The sequence below is a fragment of the Falco biarmicus genome, chromosome 3 (assembly GCF_023638135.1).
Source record: "Falco biarmicus isolate bFalBia1 chromosome 3, bFalBia1.pri, whole genome shotgun sequence".
Taxonomy (NCBI): Eukaryota; Metazoa; Chordata; class Aves; order Falconiformes; family Falconidae; genus Falco; species Falco biarmicus.
In genome coordinates, this window is record NC_079290.1 from 15,817,137 (window position 1) to 15,845,128 (window position 27,992).

A 27,992-nucleotide genomic window follows, 5' to 3' on the forward strand; every position below is an offset into this window, starting at 1 on the left:
CAAATGTGCTGCAGGCGAGGTATGCAGCCCAAGCGAATGTATGTGCTGAATCCACACGAGGTTTGAATGTCAGTGCCAACTCCTGTGCTTAGTACTGTAATGCAGAGGGTCATCATGGTAGTCATTTTGGTCCATCTGAATCCCATCAAGTCTTACCAACATGGCTTCAGAGGTGGGGAGAGCAAGGGGGCTGGGGATACGAAGGAAGCTATGCTTGGGCTGAAAGCAGTGAAATGCTGGGGAACGTGAAGCATTGGCACTGCTCTCTAGCCGTGGCACCTGAAATACATCTTTTAGGCAGGATAAGATTTATTTCAGATAATTTTCCAGCTGTAAATGATGGCCAGTTGCATATACCTTTAGACATCTTTTCTTCTCTCATTCGTTTGCATGTATCAAGAGCACTTTCAAGTAAACAGGTAGTCCTCTTGCATACTTTGTAAGTCTTCCTTTGATATTATATCTATGGACATGTAAACTTTATGTAAAAGTGTTACTATTTTCTTCCTTGTGACTGGAATATTTGACACCTATACCCAGTGTGGAGAAGTCTACTTTTCTCTTTATGTGTATGAAGACAGGAGCTTATTTGATTGCCTTTAATTTCAGGATCTCATATAAATTCACCTCAGTTTCCCCCCCTTCTGTGATTCAGCAATGTTCTCTCGAGTGCCACAAATTGGCTGCTGCAGCTGGCAGAGTGTTTCAAACTGTCTAAAATTTGCTGAGAGTAATAGGCTTTCTTATATAGGTGCTGTTTTACATTTGCAATCCCAGTGCTTACTGGAAATATGTGTATTGCAATTATATAAACAGCAGAGCTTAACAGAAACCAACAACAAACAATGAGCAGTTTTAGGATTGACTAGGTAGAGCTGAAAGTATTTTTAGTTACAGCACTTTCTCCTGTGTTCCCCATCTCCTGTGGTTTTAATTGCATTCTTCTTTTTAGAAATGACATTTTGTTGTCTTTGTCACATGAAAGTCTGATGACCAGAGAATACCTTCACTGTGGAAATAGTGAAACTAGTTATAGACAAAGCATATTGAAAGGTGCAAGTAAAGTGGTGCATTCTTTTGCCTTTCACTCATGATAATTTGAATGATCATTTGAGGGGGAGTGTTGATCTGCTGGGGGGCAGGAAGGCTCTGCAGAAGGGTTGGGACAGGCTGGACCGATGGGCTGAGGCCAGTTGTATGGGGTGCAACAAGGCTCAGTGCCGGGTCCTGCACTTGGGTCACACCAACCCCACACAGCGCTACAGGCTGGGGTCAGAGCGGCTGGGAAGCTGCCTGGGGGTAGAGGACCTTGGGGGTGTTGGTCAGCAGCCGTCTGAACATGAGCCAGCTGTGTGTCCAGGTGGCCAAGAAGGCCAACAGCACCCTGGCTTGAATCTGAAACAGTGTGGCCAGCAGGACTAGCTACAGACCCCTGTAGCACTGGTGAGGCTGCAGCTCAAATACTGTGTTTGGTTTGGGGCCCCTCACTACAAGAAAAGACACTGAGGTGCTGGAGTGTGTCCAGAGATGGGCAGCGAAGCTGGTGAAGGGTCTGGAGCACAGGGCTTGTGAGGAGCAGCTGAGGGAACTAGAGGGGTTTAGCCTGAAGAGGAGGGAGTTGAAGGGAGATCTTACAGCTCCCTAGAACTCCTGGACAGGAGGCTGTAGGCACGTGGGGGTCAGTCTCTTCTCCCAGATAACAAGCCATAGAACAAGAGGAAATGGCCTCAAGTTACACCAGGGAAGGTATAGATTGGATATTAGGAATTTTTTTTTTCACTTGAAGAGTGGTCGGGCATTGGAACAGACTGCCAGGGGTAGGTGGCGGGATCACAGTCTCTAGAAGCATTTAAAAAATGTATAGATGTGGCACTTAAGAACATGGTTAGTGGTAGACTTGGCAATCCTGGATTAACAGTTGGACTTGATGATTTTAAAGGTCTTTCCCAACCTAAATGATTCTGTGAATTTCAAGGTAGTTTTTAAGTTAGTTGTAGGTGTGAGGTAAAGGCTGACAGTGTTCTGCTGTGTGTGTATGTGGCTTATGAACTTGCATCTGTTGTTAAAACCTTTGTCATCTGGTTATGCTATCATCTTAGTTTACTATTGCTACAGAATGAAGTGGTCTTGGTGAAATGTTTAGTAATTTATTTTTCTTCAACTCTGCAATTGTCAATACTGGCCATGAAACTGATTCATAAATGGACTTTTGGTACCAGACATTATTTTTAAGTGTTCTTTAACACTACTTTTTGAACACCTAGAAAAATAATATTTACATTTCTAGTACCTAGACAGGTATTGGCAAACTTGTGTGTGCATCAGGAAAGATTATTTGCCTTACTTGCACTGACCTGAAGTTCTAGTGTTGCATTTGGGGAATGCTGTGTGACTGACCAAACCCAGCACCTTTTTTCTAATACACAGAACTGTTGCGGGACTGCAGGAAAAAAAGGAGATTAATTATCTCTGAAACAAAGAGATTGTACTTGCGTACAATCTTCAAGTCTATAAAACTGGTTTACTCTAATAATGTTTATATGGGAGGATTTATTTTTATTCTTTTACTGCAGTGGAAATGCTCTGTGGTTTTTGGTCTTGTTTACTAAGTGTTTGGCCGATTCTCTGGCTTATATCTACAGCACTTGGGATTCACAGGTGGTCCCTGTGCATATAGTATGATTGGGTTTGGGACAGCTTAGCTTGAGAGGTTGAGTGCATTCAGTTTGGTGTGGCTGTAGCTACGGAAATAGCATGCCTTGCAAAACAGGGCTTCTGTCTGCCACCCACACCAAAACCTAAAGCTTGATCCTGTAGGCAGTTAATAAGTTTGTCTGGAAGGCTGATTCCATCAGCAAATGCTTTACCTGAATTGGTGACCACCAGGCAAAAAAGTGTTATGTCAGTAATCACTTTCTGTATAAGAAAGTGCAGCAGAATGCTGTCCTAGATAAATTTTTAAAAGCACTTTTTACTTCAGACTATGAGACTTAACCATTCCCCAGTAGCAGGAGGCTGTCCTGTGAGCAAATTCTGTTTAACTGGTGTAGTTCAGAAGACTATTAAATTCAGCCATGAGGCAATTCTCTTTCTCCTTCAGTACTAGATTATTAAATTAAATGGAGTGTTAGCGTGAGTAACTTCTTCCTGGTGTACTATACAAGGTAATAGATGAGTTCCTAGCAGCCCTAGTTGTAAATTAGCTGACTGGAAAACCCTGTTTCTGTGACTAGTAGCTCTAGCAGTTTTGTAACTTCATAAGTTAGATCTAATTCTGTATTCTTCCAGTCAGGTGTGGCACTGGATGGTGGCTGGTTCTCCTTGAGGGAACATCCTCACAGGGAAAGCAAATTCTTTTTGTGGGGGACAACAAAGGTGTTTGTTTTGGCTTCTGATGTACAAATCAGTTTGACCTTTCTACTGCAAAAAAGAAAAAAAGGTGGTTTTCTGTATTCTAGCATTGCTAGTCAGAGGAAAATAAAAAGCTGTAAGAATTAATTTTGTTAAAAACAAAACCTTCCTTTTTAGTGTCCCTGAAAGTGAAACTTCTCAGGCAAAATGCATTCTGGGCATGAAAAGCCAGTTAATTTCTATTTGTTATATTTGCACCTTTTATGTGCTGAGACATATGGTTATTTGAAACTGTTCCTTCTTAATGTGGAAGTGAAATATGTAACCACTAGACTTCGTAAGGCTTCATCTCAAAGATAAAATTGCTGACCTTTTATACAAATGAAGATCATACAGACAAGGCAGTGTGTTATGTAAGGATTACTTATGGATAGTAGTTAATTAATTAAGAGTTTGGACTTCTTGCTTGTGTGTAGAACCTTATGTGGGGAGATGTGAATTTGTCAGCTGAACAGGCAGTTGAATTCTAATAGTAGTTCCCAAATTTTTTGCTTTGGGTAACTACTTGTAGATTACTTGCTGCTTGTTACCACGTGCAATTGGCTAAAGTCATATTCTCCCAGATACTAAAGTAGTACTTAAATGCTTTAACTGTTCTTACCTTTGCATCTCAGAGTTCAGAGCTAAATTAATTTCTTAGCAGTAGTAACAGAATAACATGACCTAGTTGGTATCTCCTAACTCGAAGTTCAGAGGATGACCTTATAAGAGCTTTCAACTAGCTGAACAAAATCCAGGTTGTTTTCTTGCCTTTTCTGAAGTTCCTGGTTTTAGCAGCATTCAAACTTGTTATGGAGAAACTATCCATTTTTCTATAACTATGACTTCTTAATAAACATGGTGTAGAATCATGTCCTGGTGAGGAACTTACTGTAGGTGGGACTGACAGTAAAGGCAGTGTAGGATACTATTGATTAAGACCTAATACTTGGAGCAAATAATGTTATATAATATTGCTGTTGTGTCAGGTTTTCAAAGGAATGTCAGTCAAACTACTTAAAAGTAGCTGCCGAAAGTGAGGCTGGGGAACACAGTGTAGTCTTAAAATTTTGATAGCTCTTCAAATAGCTTTAGTGTGGCTCAGCTTTACAGCAGAGGTTATTGCAGGGCTTGTGCCTCTTGCTTTGCTTCTCTCCCTGTCCCTAGTCCAGAGTGGGCCTCAGTTTGACCCCATTACAGTCCCGTGAAAACTCATGCTCTAATAAACATGTATCCAGCTGGGCAGCATGGGAAAAGAAACAGGTTTGGATGGAGAGGACAGCTGAGATGAGGAGTGATGGCAATTAACTAGGAGGAAGGTCAGCTTGCTTTGAGTTGAAAGCAGGAAATAATATTAATTAGAATTTGAGTTGGGGATAAGTTGTTATAAAAGTAGTGGAGAGGCTGGGCTGGAAGCTTGTTGACTGTGTGGAGAGTATCAGTCAGGTACCAAGGGACGGTGTGGGAATGATGCTACCTCATGCCCGGCATCTTGGGGACATTAAGGGAAATGGGGACTTGCTGAACAAAGAAAATACATGGAAGAGAGCTGCTGGGGAGAAGGCTGGACAGAGTAAGTCAGAGTAGAAGCTGGGATTTTATAAAAAAGGCAGATGGGTCTGTTGGACAAGGAACTTGGGATGGTAGAGTCAGAAAAACTGTGAGGAAGGGGCTACAATGAAACCTAACATACAGAGTTTCAGTCCATTGCCATTAGTAGTCATCATGTCTTCACCATCTTAGCTTGACATGTATCTAAGTGGTAGAAATTGGTGTCATAAGCAAATGGTTCTGATTCTGGTGATGTGTCGTATAACTACAAGGATAGATTGTTCGGCTAATCTCCTAGTTGAGAGTTTATACTTGGTCTTTTCTGTTAGGCTGTGAAGCAGGACTCAAAAGTAAAGAAACTGCAGAAAGAAAGCACCCTTGAACACCTAATTGTGTGCCATTTCTTCCATTAGGAACCTTGCTTTATCCCAAAGGTGGAGTGGCTGCTGCTAGTTTAGTGAACAAGTGCTGAATAGTTTGTCTTCCTTGCTTAATATTGTGCCATGCTCTTGCTAGATTGTTCCAGAGATGCAATTAACTTCCTCTTGGATAGTCTGGTACTGCTTTCTGTACAGTTTTTATTATCAGAATGGTCTAGTGAGATGAGGAAGTGGTTTGCTTCCTATTCTACACATGAGAGGCAAAAGCACGAAGAAGAGAAGTTCGGCCAGTTTTGCATGGGTTAGAAATTACTGGAAACTGAGTCTTTTTAGACTAGTTTACATATTGCAGCCACATCCCCATTGAACTTGCTGCTTTTCTCTCGCTATGATTCCATTTTAACACTATATTCTAACTTCACAGTTGTTTCTTGTGTTCATTTTTAGTCTCTTTGGACATGTAGCTCCCATAAGTGAATTGGAGAATGTGGCAATGCTCAAAGGTCAATCTGTTTATCGCAGCAGCAGAATGTGGCCATTTCATTTTGTCAAAAAGGCAAAGTTATTTCTAGGTTGTTCTTGTGTAAATATGTCGCTTGTTCAGAGAAATGAAGGATTAATTCTGGCATTGTGTGACTCTCAAGAGCTCATACCCTGGTATTAGTAATTCCCACAAACTTTTCGTATTGATGCAGATTGATGCATTCCTTAGCTGGACTGCATTCACACAGCTTTGAGGCCAGACTTAAAGGGCCAAACTGCCACATGTTATAAAACAGCACTGGTTTTGGTATGTAAATGTTATGAGAAAGTCAAAGTGGGGCTGCAGCTTTATTAACAGAATTGTGAGCAATGAATTCATTTCTCTCCTTCATGGTGAAGGAAGAAAAAATGAGCTCATTCCTATTTCAGCTGGGTGTCTCTCAATTTTTCCTGTTGCTTAGATGTTTAATTTGACAGATAGTTCTGTTCTGCTGTGGCCACTGGAAGGGAGAGGAACCATAAGCTCGTTCTGTTTTGTAAAGCCTTGTGGCATCCCAAGTTTCTCTTTGAGACAAACTGTATCAACCAGTGTAAGAGGTATAAAACTGCTATTTCTTCTGTCATTAGAAGGAAGGGAAAAAGCCTTTGCTACCCTGATGGGTTGGATTTTTTTTTTTTGTTTTGAATCCTCTTACTAGCTTGTCACTCTTAAGTTTTTCTTGGGAGCTTCTTTTTTAAGGGAAATACTATGAATGAGGCTTATGCTGGTTAGAAAACAGTATAAAAAAAGAAAAAAAAGTGTTTACTCCTGGGTAAAGAAAAGAACAGCAGCCTCCGCTGATGGAGCTGTGGTTTTTTGCCTTTTCTTGCCAGGCCTACTATGTTGGCTTATGTTCAGTTAATATTTGGCTGATCAGCTTTGCAGCTAGCAGGACTTCAGGAACACTTTTGCTGTGGATTAAATTTGGTGGAAACTTATTTTCTCTTGAAAGGTTTGCATTTGTTGATAGCAAATCTCTTTTCGGGTCTTAAGGTAGAGATATTTCCCCCTTGTTTGGGAGGGGAATGATCACAGGAGTGCTTTTGATCTGAAAAGTCAATCAGTACTCTGGGTTTCTAGTTCTAGCACAGCTGGCTTCTGATGTGATACTGGGTATGTGACAAACATTGGTGTTCAAACCTGAGGTACTTTACGTGGAAAAGGACACACAGACTTCAAACAATGAGAGCCTCAGGTGCTGTTTTCTGGCCTTATGTAGGCTTTTTGTGTATTTAGTTATGTGATCTGTCAGCTCTGCCCACCTCTACTTCTGTGGGTGGATATAAGCAATTCAAGTATCTTCAGTTCAAGTAAGAATTATAGTGACACTTCATAAAAGAACATGAAGTGCAACATGCTGAAGCATAGCTATGTGTGGGTGAGTCAGGAGAGAGCTGTGAGTAGCAGCGCTAAAAAAAAAAAAGGAAGTACAGTCATAATAAGACTTTATTTAAAAAGGAAAAAACAACAAAACCCCGCCACAGAAAAACCCCAACAATCCAACAGCCATCTGTCCCCAGAGGATGGGAATGCAATAAGGTGATGTAGTTTGCATCTTATAGTTACTCTCTATGTGTATAGATTTTCACATGCATGTGTGTGTGTATATATCTATAAAAACACGTGTGCACCTATTTACTTGCATGTGCATCCACACACTGTTAAGTATAGTTAGCTATATTATATCTCAATACAGTACTCAAGTAGGGCAGTTTGTATCCCAAGCAAATTTGAGCTGATATAGAACCCACATGCATTTTTAAGAAACTATTTTAATTGCTAGCCAAAATACTTAAGTGATTTTCAAGCCTCTGTTATGGTATACCAGTGATACAGGCTTTGCTTATGCTTTTGTTCTATCTGTTGAGGGCAGATCCTCCCTGCCAGGGGACAAGCATGCATGCTCTCACTCATCAGGGCACACTGTGTGCTGCTAACAGTTGTCAGGAAATAAAAAATACCAAGAACAATATAGTTCAGTTTTTACAATGTGTTGGCTTTACAGCACTGCCGGAAGGATTCAGTGCTGCTTAATTTTGTGTTGTTGATGTATATATGCAGTAGCTGCAGAAAAAGGACTAAAAATTACTTACTAACTTCAAGTAATTTGTGTTTAGCTTCCACAGTTACATAACTTTAACTTCCTCAGAATGTGTCATCTTCGGTTTTAGTATTTTTGCATGTTAAAAATAATAATTGAAATCCAAATGCTTTACTTAAAATAAAAAGCACAATTGTTTGCACTTAGAATTGGTCTATTTCCTGATTCTGGATCAAAATATTAGAAAAAATATATTTACTTTAGTCCTGACAAAATGCTGTACTTGGCAAAAGGATTGGATGTTTCATTTTTATCTTGTGTTGTAAACAAACACAGATTTGATTTAGCAGTTCAAGATACTTAATGATAAGAAAAATAAGCTATTTTATGTTGGTACTTAAGTGTATGTTTTGTCAAGGACAGTGTTCAGTCTTAATTTCAGCTAGTGTTACAACTCATCTTTGGAAGTCCAGAGAAAGAAAAAAAAAATTGAAGATGGTGAGTGAAAGCCTTGTTAGATACATCTGAATAGTCATCTTAGTATTTCATAAAAATATATATATTATAAATAACCTAATTCTTTAAAGTACTTGTGCTCTTACATAGTTTTATGCTTGATTTAAAGGTGGTTTAGTTAAGTTATTCTTTCCCCCCCCTTGCCTTAGGGGAGGTCCCAGAGTGCAGATTTCTACACTTCATCTGCTGCCCTTCACTGAAAGAGGACACCTCATAAAAGTTTGCTTTTTTTTCCTCTCATCAACTGGTTATTGTGTGTAACATCATCTCTTCCTTACTACTGTGAGCTGTGCTCTGCTTCATGAATTGCTGAGACTGCCATTACAGGGTAGGCTTGCGACGGAAATGCAAAGGCTGTGTCCTGCCTGTGAACATGGTAGTAGAAGTAATGGGAAGGTAGGGTTCATGCTCTTGTTTTACAGCTGATCAGCTAGTTTCACTGTTATTGCTCTGTCCTTTCTAATCCTATTTTATTTGACATTTGTGTAGAAAGCTCTTGCTCATACTTCAGGAAATATCTGACATAGATAACATTCTTTGTGTTTTCTTTTGCTTTTAACAACCGTACTTTTCTCTGCTTTATTCTCCCCTGAATACTGGTAAAAGAACAATGTTTAGAGTAGCTGCTACTAGTAGCATGTAATTCAGTAGTACAATAGCTCTGTTTGTTATCCTAAATGCTTCAGTCATTTAGCATCATTAATACATGTAATCATCTCTACAAAGTTGAGGGTAGATCTGCCTGAAAGGGAAATTGCTTGCTTGAATTTTGTCTTTGAACTTTACTTTTTTCTATACCCTCCACCCCTACTCCAGACTGATCAGGTTCGGGGATCCTGGAAGCACACTTGTTGGGATCTGTTTTTCAGCTCTGAAGGTAGGGCTAGTCATACCAGAAGTCCTGTTGGGTTTTGTTTGAACTGTGCTTTGGAGTTGGGGTGGCTTGTTGAACAGCACATGGCTTGTTTTTTATTTCTCCCTTTATGCTGTCGTTCTCAAGGTTTCGCGGTACTTGTAATTGGGGCACTCTGTGTGCTTGTTGTAGTAATCTGGTTTTCTGACAGATACTCCCCTTGGGTCTGAGTAAAGTTTACACTGCAAAAGAAAACTTATCTTTGTGAAGAGCTATGAGCACTACTCTTACCCTTTCCAAAACAGCGCTTCCAGAAAAAAAGGATCAAATTCTTACTTTTGCAGTGAAACTGATCTTCAAGGTCCATACTTCAAGCTTTTCTAGTATCATTTGAGCAGAAGTAGTAAATTCAGCATCTCCTATTATTTTTTTGTTGTTGTTGACTGGGATGAGTAGTGTTTATCATAGGCAGCAGATAATACCTGTTGAAAGACGCAACTCTCCTTTGTCAGCATCTGTTATTGCCTGAGACTTTATCATGGCGTACATTTCTTAGTTATATGGGAAATCTGGCTGGGCTTATGTTGTCTGACTTGAACAAGTTTGAAAAAGGTGATCTTTTCTTAGACAGATGGGGTCCCCATTTCCCCCCTCCAGATTTTGTAGGTTATGAAAAGAAAACCTTTTGGGGAAGTGTCTCTGACACAGTAGCCATGTCCTCAGCCCAGAAACTTATAGATTAGTTCCTCTGTAGCACCTGTGCCAAACAGTTGATTCTGTACCTTGTAAAATAGCACTGATTTAATCTTTAAATAGAAATGGTATAGTCATGGTTTTAAAATATGCTGTGTTGTTCTAATAGCTAGCTAGTCTTCAAAGTAATTATTTTGGAAAACATTTCTGAAAGCTACAGCCCCAGAACTGTCCCATGCTTAATGAGACTTGCACATTTTACAGTTGACTTCCATGTATTAGTTTTATCTAACCTGTGTTTATAGAAAACTACAGTAAATACCAGGATTGAAACAGTACATATATTTATAATATATATTATTTTTATATATATATTTTTAGCCTATCCAGAGCAGAAGAGATGGAAATGTGTTGTCTAGTCTGCTTGCCTGGTAACAAGGGATCAGTTCTGTCTAACTATCATATTTGTAAGAAAATTACTACATTTGCATTTGTCTTATTGCTCAGCTTCTGACTCACTGGAAGGCATGGATAGTAATGAATAATCTAATGTGTAGTACATATAAGCGTAACTATTTATAATATATCAATATAGAATATGTATTTAAACAGATAATATTAAATATTATGTGATATGTGAGTAACTGTTTCAGAATCTGCTAGATGGTGTGTGCAGTTGAAAGTTGCACTGACAAAACTAACCATACCAGCAGACCTGGGGTGTTACTTCATTGGCTTTGTTGACTGAGTGCTCTAATCCCAATTGCTTGATTGTTCTGATACACAAGTGTGTAATGTAGATAGATGATTTAAAGAGGTCCGTCCATTCCAGTGTGATGAACTGTAGTAGTACGTTACACAAATATAAGTAGCGATCTAAAGCTTGAACTTGAGTTTTGCTTGCTCTGTCCTGTCTACTGGTTGGGCTGTGCAAAACAGACTTGGGAAACTGGTATAGATTTCAAACCAACAACTTGTGAGGTTATAGTAGTTCTAACCAGGGAACTTACCCACATTCATCTGGTGGTGTTCATATTGGTACAATACAAGAAATACAGCAAGAACTGTCTCTTCTAGCAGTCATGGCTTAAAATATAATAGCATAAAAGCTTTATTTGAAGTTCTAGAGAGACCAAAGGAAACAAATACAGATATCAATTTTATACTGAAGTTGCTCTTCGTCTTTGAAGGTAGTTGAACTTTCTGCTTTATCCCATATGTGAGGGTGGTGTGTGTGTGTGGTGGTGTTTGGGTTTTTTTTCCTTTTTTTTAATACAGTAAATTAGAGGGATTTGTTTGCACTAATTCAGTCTTCATAAATGCTAAAGCCTTTCATTTATCTCTGAAATCCTTTGCCAAAGTTGTTTGGCTGTGGATAGCAATAGATTTTGCTTCTAACAGGAAAAAAGTTGTGCAGTTCTCTTGTCTGTGTCGCTGCAGAAAGAGCCAAAGAATTGAACTGTGGCCTGTGTCAGTGCTGCATGTTCTCTTGAACACGAGGCTTTCCATTAAAGATTCTTCTTCTTCTTCTGTGTTTGGTTACCTTTCTGAAAGGTGACTCAACCTTGCAGAAGGAAGGAGAAATGAAATGTAGGTTGTTCTCCTGTTCTGAACTTAGAGCAAACCTTTGCAGAGGGCTCACATTGTTACTAAATCAATGCAGAACTGCTGTGCTGCGCATGGAAAATAGGGAAAGTGTAGTTATGTGTGAGTGTTCTTGGCTTTATGAAAATACATTGTGGTTAATGACATCTTGCATGTAAGTTGGAGGAAAAAAGGCCAAAAAAAAAGAACACAAAAGGTAACCTGCCCCTAATTTAAATAATTTCAGTGCAAAGGAGTGTGAAGTCCAGTTCTCCCCCCACACCACCATCCCCTGACCTTTCTTGGGCTGTGGGAACAGAATGCTGTGTATCCTTGTTGGTATGAGATGGGAGTTGGGTGGATTCAGGGTTGTTGACACTGATGTGCAAACAAGTGGGATGTGGACAGGAGGCAGTCATGCTGCTACTCCTCCATTTTTATAGATACTTGAACACCTTTGTCATTTATAGGTCTGACTGTGGTGATTCCTGTTACCTGTTGATCCAAAACAAATTTGTGCTCAGTACAAGTTTAGAAGCCAGAGTGGCAAGCATCAGTGTTAAACCTCTAGGTTTACGGTAGACTTTTTTTGTCTCTAAAAATGTTGTGCTAGTTAAGGAATAGAAGATGAAGCAGCCAAACACTTTTGTCTTGCTAGTCAATTTATTATATAATTAGTGCTGAAGGGGTTTTCCGAAGTGATACCTTCAAGGTACTACTGTAAGGGTGGGCTGGGTAAGGGCCACATGAAAAAACAAGAGCAAAGGTGTCATGAACACTATTAAACACCCCGCACCCCCTCCTCACCCCCAAGTACACCACCACTTCCTACCCCCCTCCTACTCCCCTCTCCGATCCCTGCTGTGGGTTTAATTTACCATCCCACCCCAGTGCTGACCCCACAAGCCCTGCGCTTCCCGGATGGGCTTGGAAGGGCGCTTTTGCGCTTTTGCCCCAGCTTTCCTGGCCTGCCAGGCTGGGGCAGTGGCACGCCTGGCCCCACATCCCGCAACATCCTGAGCCGCTGTCACGATGGTCTTGAATTGCTGTGGGCTCGGGATGTTGGTGGTGGTCTCAGGGACGCTGTGGTCTGGGCTGAGCATCTCCGCGGGCAGTGAGAGCGAGCTGATGACGAAGCGGTAGATGGCTCTGCCGGTGTCACCATCTTCCCCATACACAGGGATGCTGCTGGGCTCCTCCTGGCTGACCAAGGAGCAGTTCTGCATCATCTCCTGGAGCAGCAGAAGATCATCTGCTGGGCCCCCGATGGCTTGGTGGTGGTGGGCAGCAGCGTGGCTGAAGGTGTTGGTGCCTGGGAGGGTGTTGGTGCCCAGGGCTGCCCCCACGGGGGTGGCCGTGCCGGAGAGGCTGAGCTGTGCCAACTGCTTCTCCATGTCCTGGTACTGAGGAAGGCACGGCAGCAGCACTGAGGGGGCTGAGGCCACAGCTCTCCCCTGGAGGTTGAAGGGCGCACAGTGTTGTGCTTGGCCCTGGGGGGTCCCAGGGACTGCCCAGGCTGGGGGTGTCCCGCAGCCCAGGGGGCCCCGCAGGGCAGTGCCCAGCAGAGACCCAGCGCGATGGCTCAGTGTGGAGGTGGCTGGTGGAGGCAGGTTGGTGTCCGTCCACTGGGTACAGAAGACTTGAGGGTCAAAAAGGCAGCCACATGGAGCCATCAGCAGACCTGTGTGGGCGAGTGAGACGCGTGCTGGGCCGGGGGACTCTCCAGGGGCACCCGCCGAGCCAGCCCCGCTCACTGACATGCCCGGGTCTGTACCAGGCACGTGAGGAGCTTGTGGCCAGCATACCCCCATGGGGTGAGCCACCGTGCTGGTGGGACAGGGTTGCAGGCTGGGGAGGAAACTGGCTTATGGGAGAGATGGCTTCAGGAGAGATGTCCCCAGGTGTCTGGGAAATTCTTTGTAAATTGTGTTTACTGGGCCAGGCAGTACCCAGGTGAGGCAGGGGCATTCACACAGGATTGCTGAACCCTCGTGCCAAAAATGCTGTGTGGCCGGGGGTGCCATGCCCACTGCAGGTGGCCGCAGTGCCAGCGCTGCGGTGGGTGCACGGGCTGTGGGGGTGGGCTGCCCCTGCCTGCACGGGCGGCACAGTTCGGCTGAGCCTCGAGAGAGACATGAGCGAGCCCTGGTGGTCACCTCCACTCACCCCCAAGAATGTCCCCAGGCCACAGGGGTCAGGGTTGGTCCCTACCTTGCGGGTAGACGGTTTTGGAGTGGCCCAGAGGCTGACGCGGCTGGGGCGTGGGGGGAGCCCCGGGGCTTCGCAGTGAGAGCTGCAGCGGCGGCAGCGCCATGGCCCGTTGCGCCTGCCGGGTGCGAAGGGCTCTGGGGTGGCCGGTTGTGGAACGCTGGGGCGTGCTGCGTTCCGCTCCGCCCCCAACGGCCTCCGCAGGGCGCTCTGGGAAGGCAACGGCTTAAGCGGGGCTGGGCTGCCCGCGGCCCCTGCGGCAGGCGGCTGTCGGGCGCTGCGCCTGCAGATGCCTTTGCTAGAAGGAAGCCTTGGTCAGTCACCAGAGCTACGATACGATGTCATTGGTGGTCGTGAGACTTCGTGATATGAATCGCAGGAGCTGAGTGCTGGGGTGGCGGGTGACAGACTGCTCTGAGGGGTAGGCAGGGCAGGCGCGGTGGGAGATACTGCCCTGCCCGTAAGGGAGAGGTTTGGTTGTACAGCCCTTTACAGTTAGCGTTGATGTGGTTTAGTCTCTGGATGAGGATTAGGGGGATGGAAAACAAAAGATGTTGTAGTGGATGTCTACCGCCGATCGCCCAGACAGGACGCCAGCGCTGAGAAGCTATTCGGCAGGCAAAGAGGAGTCATTTTTTGTTGGGAAGACCCGTTGTCAGGTGTTTCTCTGATGTGGTGATTGGAAAGCGTTGGCGCTTTTTTGTGCATTCATGGTCTGAATCGCATGCTTCCACCTTGCTCTGTTATGGGCGAGTGGTTCATCAGCATCAGAAGAACAACTTCAAGCAGGTTAATTTTTGGACTTTGTGAGCGTTTTAATCACTTGAGCAGCTTTTAGCCTCCTTTAGCGTCAACAAAGAAGGAGCAGCTTCACAAATGCGTAGTTGAACCTGCTCAAACAGCAAAATTGAAATGAGCTCTAACTTTTTTCCTAGCTAAAAACTATGAACAGTTTGTCCTAATCTGGTGGTCATCAAAAAGGAGTCAGTGCATGCTGTTGAGGAAAGCTAGAATTTATCTCACCTGCATATGCTAATTTTGCTTATTATTTTGTTGTGACACTATGCTGCTAGTGAAATTAGCTTGGGAAACTGTAGGCATATGTACTGTTGGCAGTTAGTGGAAGATTCTAACGATCCCAAATTTTGCTAATTTAGATTTCATTTTAAACATAAGCCTTACCACAGAGTTAAATAGGATATTCTTACATGTTTGTTTGAAAATAATTTTGTACTTCTGATTCTTTCAGAATTCTTTTCGTAACGTGACTTCTTTCTGTACTGTGTTCATTTAAGAGCTTGTCTTACTAAACTGCTGTGTCTAAGCAAACTTTATGTAAGTACTAGCCTTCTCAGACAGTTATGACAAACTGCTTTTTTTAAAGGTAATTGGGAGGCTAATGTTTTTAGTGGCTTCACAGTCATGAAGAAACCCAAACCAAAATTCTGAGCTTAGTATAAAACTGACATAAATTGTTTATGCAACTGAAATAGTAATTTAGCAAAATAAATATTTGTTAATGACTTTTTTACAACTTAAAAAGAATTTTGCTTGCTGAGCAGCAGCTTTTGTGCAAGTGTTCAAAGATGAGCAGGAAATGATTGCTGCTCCACATGTACAGCGGATTATTGTGCTAGCCGCTGTTCAAATAACTAGCGTACTGCTATGAATGGTGTCTGGGGAAATGAAAAAAAATTTACATATTCCAGCAAATTCTTTTTGCTGTTCTCTCTGTGCATGGACAGAGTCTTTTTTGTTGTTGTTGTTGTTGATATCTCAGTATTTATTAAGCACCATTTGATTAGGTCTGACTTCAGATGGCTACATTTAAAACCATCTCATGAGAGTGGACAGTGTTTTTCTTCCTGTGATATACCTGGAAGCTGTGTTAAATAGAAAGACTAGGTTCAGCCGTATGGGAAACAGAGTGGCAGGTTTAAAAAAAACAAACCAAAACTCACTGAGAGTAAATTTCTGGTCTGTAAACTCAGAAGGTAAGACAGTCACACTGCATAAGTGTAGTGTTCATAGTGGCAGAACTGAGTTTTCCAGGGAACTTTTAAGTCCTTAACAGTCTTGGTGCTGTTGCAGCCTTCTAAGAGTAAAGCAAATGGCAGACAAATCTTCATTTATTCTTAGGAGTTGGGAGGGATTGTGTTGAATAAGCATGCAAAATAAAACTGAAATCTGTTTGAGTACATAACAGTAATGTGTTGACTGACTGACATTCATTTTGCATTGGGGGCTGTGTATTCTTGGGATTGGAGCTACTCTGTAGCATGGTTATTTAGATGAATGGTAAATTAGAGGAAAATAACGTTGATGAAAAAATCACAGCTTTGACTCTAACCTGTGAACAGTTGAGATTCTTTTTAATGGTTAGACAGGGGAAAGCTGTAAGTGTATATGGATATTAAATCCTGCAAGTGCTTGACAGGCAGGACTCTTCTGTCCTAACACAGAAGTTGATGGAAGTTTGAGTTCAGTAAAGAGACAGGCTGCTACATAACCCGTAACTACAGCTGCTTTATTGGAACCAGTTACAGTTCTGTTTTCATTTACAGCATGGCTCTAACTGTTCCTGGCACAACAGGCTTCCCCTACTCCCAGTTCTTACAAATATTTTTTTTTCTGCCTTTTCTTACAGCTAACCATTTTGTCTTGAACAGCAATAAAAGATGTGTCTTCCTGTCTCCCCCGGGAGATAATGGAGACAGGTGATAAAATTGTTAATATTACCTCCTACCACTAGCTCTTTAGTCTAGTTACTCCCTCTAAGCTTAAATACATTTGTAGCAGTTCTCATTTACGTTTGTGGTTCATTATGTTCATTTTCACTTTCAGGTTTTTAAGTCAATGTATATCAATGCTTTTCTTCTGATGTTATCAGGGTTGTAAAGAAGTGGCAATAATTCTTGCTAATCCAGCTTCAATAAACTGTTGTCACTGACAAGTTACTCATGTGGGATCTGAAAGGGTTATGTCTGTAACTATCTTATGAAATTCCAGCATCTTTCCTGCTTTTAGACTTCCTAAGAAAATAAAAAAATAAAAATTAAAAAAAACCCCAACCCTGGTCATTCAGGCTAACTGATCTGTCTTTTGTGGGGAAGAGAAATGGGCATTTTCCAGTATGATAACAGAACAGGTCTTTAAGCTAGGAACCACTTACTGTCTTGCACATACCTTTCAAAGGATGTTCTTCCATCAAAATTGTGAAGGCAAATGCTTTAAATAAGTTTGGAGATATAATCCTGTGATCTTTGTGACAATCTCCGCAGTCAGTATGAATTCATAGGTAACATGGGATTGATTGCATAGATGCCTGCCTTTGAATTCTGTACATTTGTGCCAGTTTGTTTAATAATAGTTTTGGATGTACTTTAGGGTATAATGGGAAACTCCCTTCACCTACAAGGAGGTATTTCATTCGCATTTTTTCTTTGCAGATGCTTGTTCATATATGTACAACAAAATTCCTTTTGCAGTTTGCATGCTATCTCAACATTGAAAGCATCAAGGAATGGCAGTCGTAGATTTTTATCTCCTTTCTGCCATGGAAAGGAATAAACTGCCAAGACTAGTAGTACATTATTCTAGACTGACAGAGCAGATAGTAGAGGTCTTGCTTAACTTCCCCTTTTAGTCAAGTAACAGTGGTAGGCTGAAAGCCTGCCTGCACTTAACCTTAATGCAATACAGCTGTATAAATTAATATTTTGAATAGTTCTGAGTTAAGAGATTTATAAGAGCAAGGCTAGTAGCTGCAGATACTTCTTCATTCTCCCTAGCACCTCAGTTAAGTTCAAAGTTGACCTCATATTTGAATAATTTGCTGATGAACTTGCTTCCGTATGCAGAGATTTCTCCCAGTAGTGTATTATTTTGGCCTGGTCTCTTTTACTTGGATAATTGTAGGACAGGTTTTTTCGTCTTTCCTAGGCTGAGCATCTGGAACTGCTTGCTCTCTGCCTTCAGAAATGGTAAAAAGAAATCCAGGCATATGGACAGGTTTTGGTTTCTCTAACTTAAGATAGTTTCTATTTCAGTCTCTGAGTATCTTATTTTGTAAAGAGGGGAAAGTAGACTTGTTTAGAATTTCTGTAAGCAGAAACAGTCTTAAACGTCAGTCATTGTAGAAGTGCTTATTTTTCCTAAAAGTACAGACTTAAGCATTTTTAAAGTGTAAACAGGCCAAAAATAAGTTTTTATTCTTCAACACAGGGCTACAGGCTAAGAAGGTGGCTGAAAACTGAATTTGCATGCTGGCATTGGTGTTTATAGTACTGACTTTGAACTGTGTTGCAGTGCTTCTGGGTGCTTTATTGATTTCTGATAGGAATACTTGCATATCGGGGAAGCCTGTTGGGGGTCCATAAACATGCAGTTTGATGGCAGATGAAATTCGCTGTCAACAGATTCAAAATCAAGAACAGTGACACAAATAATACATCTTACTAAAAACTTGTTTCTTAACCTTTCAAGACATTTTATTGTTAAAAATTCTTCTGGGGAGTTCTTATATCTGATGAAATGCAGTGATAAATTCAGATTAAAATACTGAACTGTGACGTTGTTCTGTAGAACACGTTTTTGACTGTCAACTTGTGAAAGGTATTGATGTGGCTGAGTTAAGTATAGAGTAATTCCTGTGTGAAGAGAGCGAGTTGTTTCAGGTTCTTTACTTCGCTGCCCCCCCCCCCATTGGAAAACTAAAATGGTGTAAGATGTGAAATGCATATCCCATATTTAAGCATTTTATTTACTTACTAGGACACACAAATGAACTTTGATATACATAAAATTGATAGCATAAAATATTAATTCAATTTAAACCTGGAATTTTAGAGCTGCTCTTTTGTGTGTGTGAGACAGCAGCTTTGTGGGAGCCCAGTGTACTCTAGAGTACAGCGACCATACAGAAAAACTTTTCATCAACGGAAGCATTCTGAAGAGTGGAATAGATCAGGTTTACCCATCAGTGGGCTGCTCTCTCTCTCCTTTTTTCTTTTCTCCCCCTCTTCACCACCCCACCCTGTTTTGGTTTTTTGCCCCTGTCTGGACTTAAGTACACTTGTCCTTTTCAGTTTATGTGTCTTTTTCATTATGCATAGGTGTGCCTTAATTCTACTTGAGTTTGAGTGCTGGGGAATGATCCCTTTTGGCATTCACCAGCTGTTATGAATGATACAGACATCTCAAACTTAAGTATTCTGCCTTTGGCCTTACGGAGTATGGGTTTATGACTAAACGTAGAAAGAGCTGCAGCTGGAAGGAGGTTGAGAGTCACTGCCTTCTAGGTAGTAGCTTTTATTGGCTAGTAGAAGAGTTATGGTTATGTTTTCTGAAATAAGTCTGTTTCAGTGGCTTGGCACTATCCCAATGTACCTTTTTGGAATAGTGATCCTTGACATGAGTACTGAAGCAGCTCTTTCCTATTATGGGCAAAGTGCTCAATGGCAGAAGCTAAATGTCTGTAAAATACTGTTCGGTAATTCCTTATTATAGTCAGAACTTTGATAGTGTGTGTACAGGGGGTTATGGTAATGAAGAAATGGCTTCAATTTCCTGTTGTGCATTGCTTTTGTAGAGCAGTGTATGTGTGCAAAGGCAGTGAATGAGGCTTGAGAAACTGCCTTTCAAATACGGTGTTTCTCACAACTGGCATGAATTGGTTCTCATCAGTGTTCTTCATGTTTGCTGCCGTTTTCCGGTATCAGTAGGATGTGATACCATCTAGGGCAAGTTCAGTATACCTACATTAAATATTAAAAAAATTACAGGTTTTGACATGTTTCTTGTGGGAATGGTACATTTTATTTGCAGGTTAAGTTGGCAAAGAGTGCAGCTGCTAATGCCCTCTGCTATCTATTAGGAACATGACATGGAACCTAAGAGTTAGAGAGATACCACCTTTCTGAACTAGCCTTGTTTTCCTGCCTAGTTTCTTGAGAAAACTCTTTTTTCCACATTCTCATGAACTGCTCAATAATTTCTCTGTTATTGTATGTGTTCTCTGTCGTGTCATAAGCATGGTGTTTGTGATGTTTGAGAAAACTCTGGCTGACCAACAAACCAAGGAGTTGGTTGTACTCTCCAGGGGTGGTTTATTCTTCAGACTCTTGGTATATGAGATATGATAGAATTTGTGGATCTGTTAATGGTTTGAGTCTAGCTCTGCATTGCCAAGACCACAAATTTGTCTTTGAATCTAAGGCCTTCCCTATGGGACAGTTTTTTCTAAAATTTAAGTACACCTAGTAGAATGCAAATTGTACTCTTACACTCATTTTTTCATCTTAGAAAGTTGTCCTAATGTTAAGTTCAATATTGTTTTTTTAACAAGTACATTCTAACTACAGTACATTTTATGACACTTGACTGTAATAATCCAACAATAACCAGAGTTGTAGTTGGTTGGCCTGGATTAAACTTGTTTGATTGTTTTGTTTAGATATTTTTTTTTCTCCTGAAGCATGTTGTGTTTAACATGTGCATCTCTTCCTTTTTTTAATCTCTGTGAAAGGATGACTTGATCAGTAATTTGGAACATCTGCATGGGGTTTTTTGATTCAAAATAGTCTTAATGGAAGATTTTATGGGCAGAGCTATAATCCACATACTGAAGTGAAGTTACTGTTTATTATGCCCAGGATTAGATTGGACTGTCTCAAATGATTAGTTAGCTGCTTATTATCTGTAAAGCCTAAGAAGCTTAAGTTTTCAGTAGTAAAACAGTAACTTTCATTCTTTCCAGATTGACACATGGGGGTTTGACATTAATATCTTTGCCAGATAGGAATGCAGTATCTGATTTTTGGAGTCTGTACTGGTTCAGCAACTTCCGTTCATAATGTGAAGTAGTGCAGAGATTTTCCAAGTATTCTGTACGTGTGCTTCACCCAGTGTTTTCTCACTGACTGCCTTGAAGGTCAGTAAATAGCCACTGCTATGCTTATCCCTTTCAAGATTCATCCTTACTGGCTCTTGCTGTAGCAGAATTCAAAGACTACAGACCTGGCTGAAGTCCTGCTATGCTTAGTGTTGCGTGTTTTGCCTCATTACAGATAAGAAACTGAGGTGTAACAGTGTTAATTACCTGAAAGGAAATAGGAAGTCTGTAGTTAAAAAAGGGGATCAAATGCATGTTTCTGTACTTACTGCAACATTAAACTGAGTTTCTGTAGTTGCATAACCTAATAAAACATTTTTATAAGATAAAAGCGAGGATATAATTGCCCATGGAACTCTAGAAACCACTCTGTGATGATACCTTGACTGAAAGTATGTCCACATGAAAAACTTTCATTCTTTAGATCTACCAGATCTCAGTCATTGTTGGGTATTTTTTAATTCTATTTTTGCTGGTACTTGTATTTTTAAGCAAATAACTGAATTTCCACCAAAATATGGGAGATGGAGGCCCAGAAGGCCAGCATCCATTTCTAGATTTGGGTGATAGGACACTGAATCAGTTAATATTTGTCTTCTTACTAAATCTTTGCAAGCGACATTAATTTTTACTGAAAGACAAAAAAGCTACTGAAAGCTTCTTGATCAGTCAAAGGGGTTTTGCATTACTGTTTATGGAGTTGGCCTGTTTTAATACACTTTCCATGATGCTCATCACAGTACCGTAAGGCAAGAGTAATTTTCTAGTGTAGCCACAGTGACAAGCATAACTTTATTAATGAGATTTATTGTTATGTAAGTACTCTCACTTTCTGTCTTGTTTTTGTCATATTCCAGTATTCAAGGGTTGCTGGCAAATGTATGCTGTGTTGGAAAGGTGCTGCTATAGGAGATTCTGTTATAAGAACATCCATAAATCGTCCAGTTCTTTGGCAGTGTCTTTGCTGCATGAAATGTCCCTGATAAATTGCGTAAGTTCATGAATGGCAATGCAAATAATTCCATAGTAGGTAATATTTGTTCTAGCCCATGCTAGGTATGATGAGCCTCAAACTAAATGCTGTCTATTGTGAAAGTTAACTAGCCTCACTTACTCTGAGACTTGTCACAATGGAGATTTAGATTTCTGTAGTTGCACTGTGTGAATCTGGGGCCAAGAATGCTTGAATCAGTCCTGTTGTAGCATATGATTTAACTTCTCTTCAGTGCTCTTAGTTTGTGTGTGTGTGTAGCCTTTTCCTGTCAGCAGCCAGACACGTATGTGCGTACAATTAATCTGTGCATCTGTACTAAATCCAACACGCCCTGTAGGCACTGAATCATAGGCCTTGTACATCTCTCTAGACACTGAATCATAGGCCTTGGACAGATGAGTACTACAGCATCACGTGATAGATCCAGTTTCTTCCTAGAAGGTATGCATCTATGGTGTGTGTGCACGCAGTTTTGTTTATCACAGAATCATTTAGGTTGGAAAAGACCTGTAACAACACGAAGTCCAACCATTAACTTAGCACTGCCAAGCCCACCACTAAATCATGTCCCTAAGTGCCACATCTACCCATCTATTAAATACCTCCAGGGATGGTGACTCAACCACTTCCCTGGGCAGCCTGTTCCAATGCCTGCTAACCCTTTCTGTGAATAAATTTTCCCGAATAGCCAATCTAAACCTCCTCTGATGCAACTTGAGGCTGTTTCCTTTTGCCCTGTCACTCATTACTTGGTTAAGACACCGACTTTGCTATAACCTCCTCTCAGGTAGTTGCTTCAGGGCTTGTGTTACACAATTCATGTAATACTTTTCCACATGCCATGTTTCTAAAGAGCTCTGGAGTCTCTGCCTTTCATTTGTTGAAGGTAAACCTCAGATGTGGCACTGACTGTGCTCTGGTTGCACATTGTGGTGAGGGCCCTGTGGGCTTCTCATGAAGGAGCAGTCTAAAGCATGCTCCACCTGTAGAGCAACTCTTGTCACATGGTTTGAAAGCACTTTGCAGATGGAGTTCCTGGTCTGAATTTGGAGATATGCAGAAGCCAGGCAGCTTAATTTCAAGTCTGGTTACGCTTCTTGCTACCATTTATCCCTGTCATTCTTTTACTATTGGAATTTGTTCTTTGACAAAGCTTGAGACTTTGTCTCAATGCTTGCAGGTATGTGGAGTGCTTGTACTGATGATACTCTTGTTGCATCTGCTTGCAAACTTAATGGTAAGTGAATGAAGGGAAGCTGCCATGTAAGCATGTCTGTTGCTGGACTTTTTACTTCTGTAGAGCAGCTTTGTGTCTACTGGAATTATGCTGGACATGACTCTGCAAAGTGAGTTTTCTGTAATTTTTTTTGTGTGCCTTTGTTTCATGTGGGTATTTAACTTAAGTTTTGTGGCTGCATTTTTTTTCCATGAAAAACAGTACTTCAGATTCTGTAGTCTTCAAATCTTTGTAGCCTCATAGTAGCAAAAAAAGGGTTTCAGTGTGACAAAAAAAATTCGGATTTTTTCCCTACTTGACTGCTGTTCCAAGGTAAAGCTTCATTTGAAAAGGATGAACTGACTCCCTTGTTGCAGCCTCTAGAACATGTATGTGACTTTGAATGTTGGTGGGTTTTATTGCACTTCAGAAGAAAAATATAAGACTTGTTCTTAAATGCTTCCTTTGTGACTCAAAATATGGGGTAATAAGTAAAAATTGTTACACTCCTATTTTGACAGAGGTTGTAGCATACACATTAAATGTAGGGAAAATGCCTCTGGAGATGATGTCGTCTACAAGTACACTTTGAACAAAGATCTTGTGCTCTCTCAATACAGACATAAACAGGAGGATGTGGGAGTGTAAAAATAGCTTAAAATTTATTATATTTCCTGTGCAGAAATAGGAGTCCAGTACGCCTTTACTAAGTCTCTAGTGAGAAGCAGATGTAAAAGCTGAGATAGTCTGCAGACAACCTTGAGGGTAAGACTTTCTACTCAAGGTTTCAAACTTAAGCTCTGCAGTATCTTTTTTTTTTAAAAAAAAAAAAGTAAATATTGGATCCTGAAAAGATCATTCAGGCTGTTTAAGCTAAAAGCTTAAACTATTTAACATCAGATAGAGTAAGTTAGGTACTGCAAACGTGGCTAAGAGCTGGAAGTAATGCCTGCCTCTCTGCAGACTAGATAACAAGCTTATCTAAATCCAGCTCATTAGGGAACAGGAAAAAAAGGATACTTTGACCAACTATCCATACCCAGGACTTCATATCGCGTGCACACCCCCCCACCCCTTCAGAGTTTTTAAATGGCAGTTGGTGGCATAATAACCTAGTGATTGTAGCATAAGGGAAACAAAACTCTAACCTCTATTGAAGAGTCTTTAATTCAACATCTTGTGTGCCAGGCTGGTGCTTCACTTAGCTGAAGCTGAGACACTTTATGGATAAGGACTTGATCCAGGAAAGACCAACAACAGAACCTGATAAGAAGGAATTATTATGGAGTGGGAAAGTCTTCAGGTTTGATCTTTGCTTACAATAAATCTTTGTCCAATGGAAATCTTACTACAGTTCTTGTAGTTGGGATATGCAGCTTCTATCCTGTCATTACAAGCCTTAACGTATTGAAGAGTTCATGTAAATTGCTCGTACCTTTAATAGTAGAAGTAGCTCTTTGAAAGCAGTCCTACTGGTTTGCTGGTTCTGGTCACACAAGGTCCTCCTTCTATTGTGCCTCTGTAGAGAGTAGGAAAATAAGGATTGGCCCAATGTTCATTCCATGGGTTAATTCCTGGTTTCTGCAATGTAATTCAATCCCTTGGTCAGGTGTTCTGTATCCAAAGAGTGAACATATATTAACTGAGATACAGAGTCAAAAGATACATGGCATCTGTACTTCAGAATGAAGAAATCTTCCAAGATCTGCCTGTTTCTCTATATGGCTAAAAGTTTGCAAGTCAAAGTATACATATCAGTAATTTACTCCTGACATCTGATTGCCAAAATTATCAGAGCTTTTGCAAAGATTGCACATTTCTGACCAACTTTTTATAGGTTGGGTGAGCCAAGCTTAATTGTTCTCCTCCTTTATATTGTATCAACAACATTCTGTCACCAGGAGCAGGAAAAGATTACTTCTCTTTCAGTCTGCCTGTAACTGTATGTACCTGCCCTTTTCACCCTGCTATGGAAATGTGTTCCATAACTAATCTGGAGAACACGTCATCTGTGTACTGCCTTTTCATCTCGGAGTTGAGTTACTGTAAGGGCTTGAGTTGCTCTCTAAGGAGTAGCCCTTTTTGAAAAGGGAACTGAAGAAAATATTGGTTATGTTTTTTTCAAGTCTTGCCTCAAATATATTCTTGACTGCCCATAGTTAAACAGTCTGTCTTACGATGCCAATAATTTGACTGGCTTCCACATTTGTTTTTGAAACCAAGGAATGTGCTTGTTGTATGGTTAAATGGAATGGGTATTTAGCAGTTTCATTTTTTGTCCTACATAAGAGCTAAATTCTTCCTACTGCTGCATTCTACAATAAATACAGGCATAGGTTCTCTAGCTCCAAGATGCTGGGTGAATGAGGGCTTGAAGGTGAGAAATGGTCTGATGATAGTCAGACTTCGGAAATGTGAGCAAGCTCTTCTGAATCTGGAGCACACACTATTCCCAATTGTAATTAAATAATTTTTTAAAAAGCTGATAAGTGTAGTCATCTTCTAAGATTCAGTCCTTCTGTAATACTTGGTTCTTTTGAAAGCCTGTATTTTTAAGGGAAGTTGCTAAACCATATGACACTACGGAGCTCAAAATACCAAGTCCAGTGTTTGAAAACTGAGATATGGCACTGACAGAAGTAATTGTTTGCAGTTGGAAATCCTTTTTGTGACTTAGAAGTAATTAACAGAGGAAAAGCTGGTCAGTGTTCTGTTTGGTAAATTACACTTCAATTAATGCATTGTATTGGACTGATAATTCTTTAAACCTGTGCCAAATGTTTGCTGTGGGGACAGGAGTAGGTTATGTGTGAGTCTCTTTCATCTCTGTCTTTGCAACTCTTAATTAACTGGACAATCTTAATTTACTCGGAGAATTAGCTTCTAGTACATGAATATGTTTTGAAGTTTTCGAGCTCAAGCCTGTAAGGAATATCACAGTTAAGTCGTATAACTGATCTTGTTCTAGTGAATGAAAGTAATAATTTGATGTTGAAAATTATCAGGGTATGTCTTCAGTGCTATGGTGTTACATGGAAGCAGAGCTGGACAGTCTTTTGGAAGCATATAGTTTTAACTTGTGTCATAGCATCACTGATATTAACTGTATGAGGTACAATTGAAGCTCAAACTGTTGAGTTCCAGTGTCATTATTTGAATCTTAAAACACTCCCTTTCTTTGTTGTCCTGAAAATAAAGGAATAAGAACTTAGTTTTTAAGCTGTGTAGAAGAGAACTACTGGGGGTTTCCTAATAGTTCTGTGACCACCAATTCCTCAAATCACAGGAGAATTCCCTCTTTCAACTGAAAATTAAAATTTTGGCAATATATGTTGGTAAAGGGAAAAAATCAGTCCGTATTGTTTTAAAAGTAAGGGATAAATTTCTCAAGTTTTGTTTGCCATGGAGCTATTTGTGAATTCTGGTATTTATAGGTTTTCCTTTTTTTGTAGGACACTGGATGTGTTCCTTTCTGCCTGTGGGTTTTTTTAAGCTGCCTCACTATGAAGAGTAGCCTGTCAGAAGCTCTGCGGGGATTATTTTGACTGCTCAATTTATGTGCTGCCTCATGCCTGGCAACAGAATTCTTTATAAGCTACCATAAACTTTCTGACACTTAGTTATCTTTATGGTATTTGTTTTTTTACTCATTTTGTATACTTTGCTTTTCAGATATGTCTTAACCTGTGGATGGGCTGTTGTTAACAGTCTATTGTGACCTGTGTTGGGGAGCATACATCACCTAAAATCCCTGTTGCTGTCTCTTCTGTGCTTTCTATGTTTTGTGCTAAGCAAAGTCAAGCACAGGCAAAGATGATGTGTGCAACGTGATTTTAAATATGCTTCATATCTATAAAATGGTGTTGGGTATATAGGCTAGGTGGAGTTAGCCGTAGATGTAATTTAGAGAAAGCCTTTGAGTTGAAATAACCTGCATGTTAAGTTGTGAAATCTACATTTATCTGGGTTTTAGAAAATGCTGTGTAAGCTGCCAATCACAGAGGAGATGAAATGGCATCTCAGGCCACCCCAGCTGGTCACCTTGGTGGTATCCTTGGGAGGAGAGTTGTCTGACTGGAGCAAGGCAGAGAACTGGAGTACAGGTTTATTGGCTCGGCAGCCACGGGTTGTGCAGGATTTCAGGAAAGGCTTTGACCTGTTTCCCTCTGGATCTCAGCCTTGAGTCCTCCCTGTTACCTGCTTGTGAAGACTTACAGCCAGCTCTGACACAGGGCTTTCCTGGGCTATGAGTGGCAGTCTGGCTTTGATGGTGGCAAAGACTGGAAAATTATTTAAGATAACTTGAAGCCTGTACGTAGAAGCTGCTGTACCTGGCAATAATTAGCTGGTTTGCTACAAGATTTTAGCAAACAGTCTTGCATGGAATATGCTGAATCTCTCTGTAAAACCTATTAACTCCCTCAGCAAGTTTGCGGACAGTGCTAAACTGAGCAGTGCAGCGAACATGCTGGAGGGAAAGGATTGCTGCCCAGAGGGACTTTGAAAGGTTTGAGACGTGGCCTGTATGAACCTCGTGAAGTTCAACAAGGCCAAGTGCACAGGCCTGCACATGGGTCGGGGCAACCCCAAGCACAAATACAGGCTGGGCGGAGAATGGATTGAGAGCAGCCCTGGGGAGTAGGGCTTGAGGGTGCTGGTGGATGAAAAGCTCAACGTGGCCCGACAGTGTGCACCTGCAGCCCAGAAAACCAACAGTGTCCTGGGCTGAATCAAAAGCAGTGTGGCCAGCAGGTCAAGGGAGGTGATTCTGCCCGTCAGCTCTCATGAGACCCCACCTGGAGTACTGCATTCAGCTCTGGGTCCTCCATCATTAGAAGGCCATGGACCTGCTCGAGAGAGCCCAGATGAAGGCCATGAAGGTGATCAGAGGGCTGGAGCACCTCTCCTAGGAAGAAAGGCTGAGAGAATTGGGGTTGTTCAGCCTGGAGAAAAGATGGCTCCAGGGAGACCTTAGAGCAGCCTGCCTGTACCTAGAGGGGTCTACAAGGAAGCTGGAGTGGGACTTTTTACAAGGGCATGTGGTGAAAGGACAGGGGGGAATGGATTTAAATGAAAAGAGGGGAAATGTAGATTAGATGTTAGGATGAAATTCTTTGAGGGTGCTGAAGTGCTGGACCAGGTGCTGTAGAG

General features: G+C 41.1%; 2 protein-coding genes across 13 annotated transcripts in view; one reads left to right on the forward strand and one right to left on the reverse strand.

The window, feature by feature from the left end:
* Positions 1-27,992, forward strand: part of CYRIB (CYFIP related Rac1 interactor B) — a 98,865-nt gene that overhangs the window by 24,110 nt on the left and 46,763 nt on the right. The window contains exon 1 of one of the 12 annotated variants that reach the window (XM_056333880.1): positions 21,590-21,622. The exons of the other annotated variants lie outside the window; for them this stretch is intronic. Within the exon in view, the coding sequence (XP_056189855.1) occupies positions 21,605-21,622 (18 nt within the window). The 5' untranslated portion in view covers positions 21,590-21,604. Of the gene's footprint in view, positions 1-21,589; positions 21,623-27,992 lie in introns of those variants that run through there. 12 annotated transcript variants of the gene reach the window in all.
* Positions 12,298-13,974, reverse strand: LOC130147095 (uncharacterized). Its single transcript, XM_056333895.1, has one exon. It carries the CDS (start codon positions 13,340-13,342, stop codon positions 12,401-12,403), a length of 942 nt encoding a protein of 313 aa, XP_056189870.1. The 5' UTR covers positions 13,343-13,974; the 3' UTR covers positions 12,298-12,400.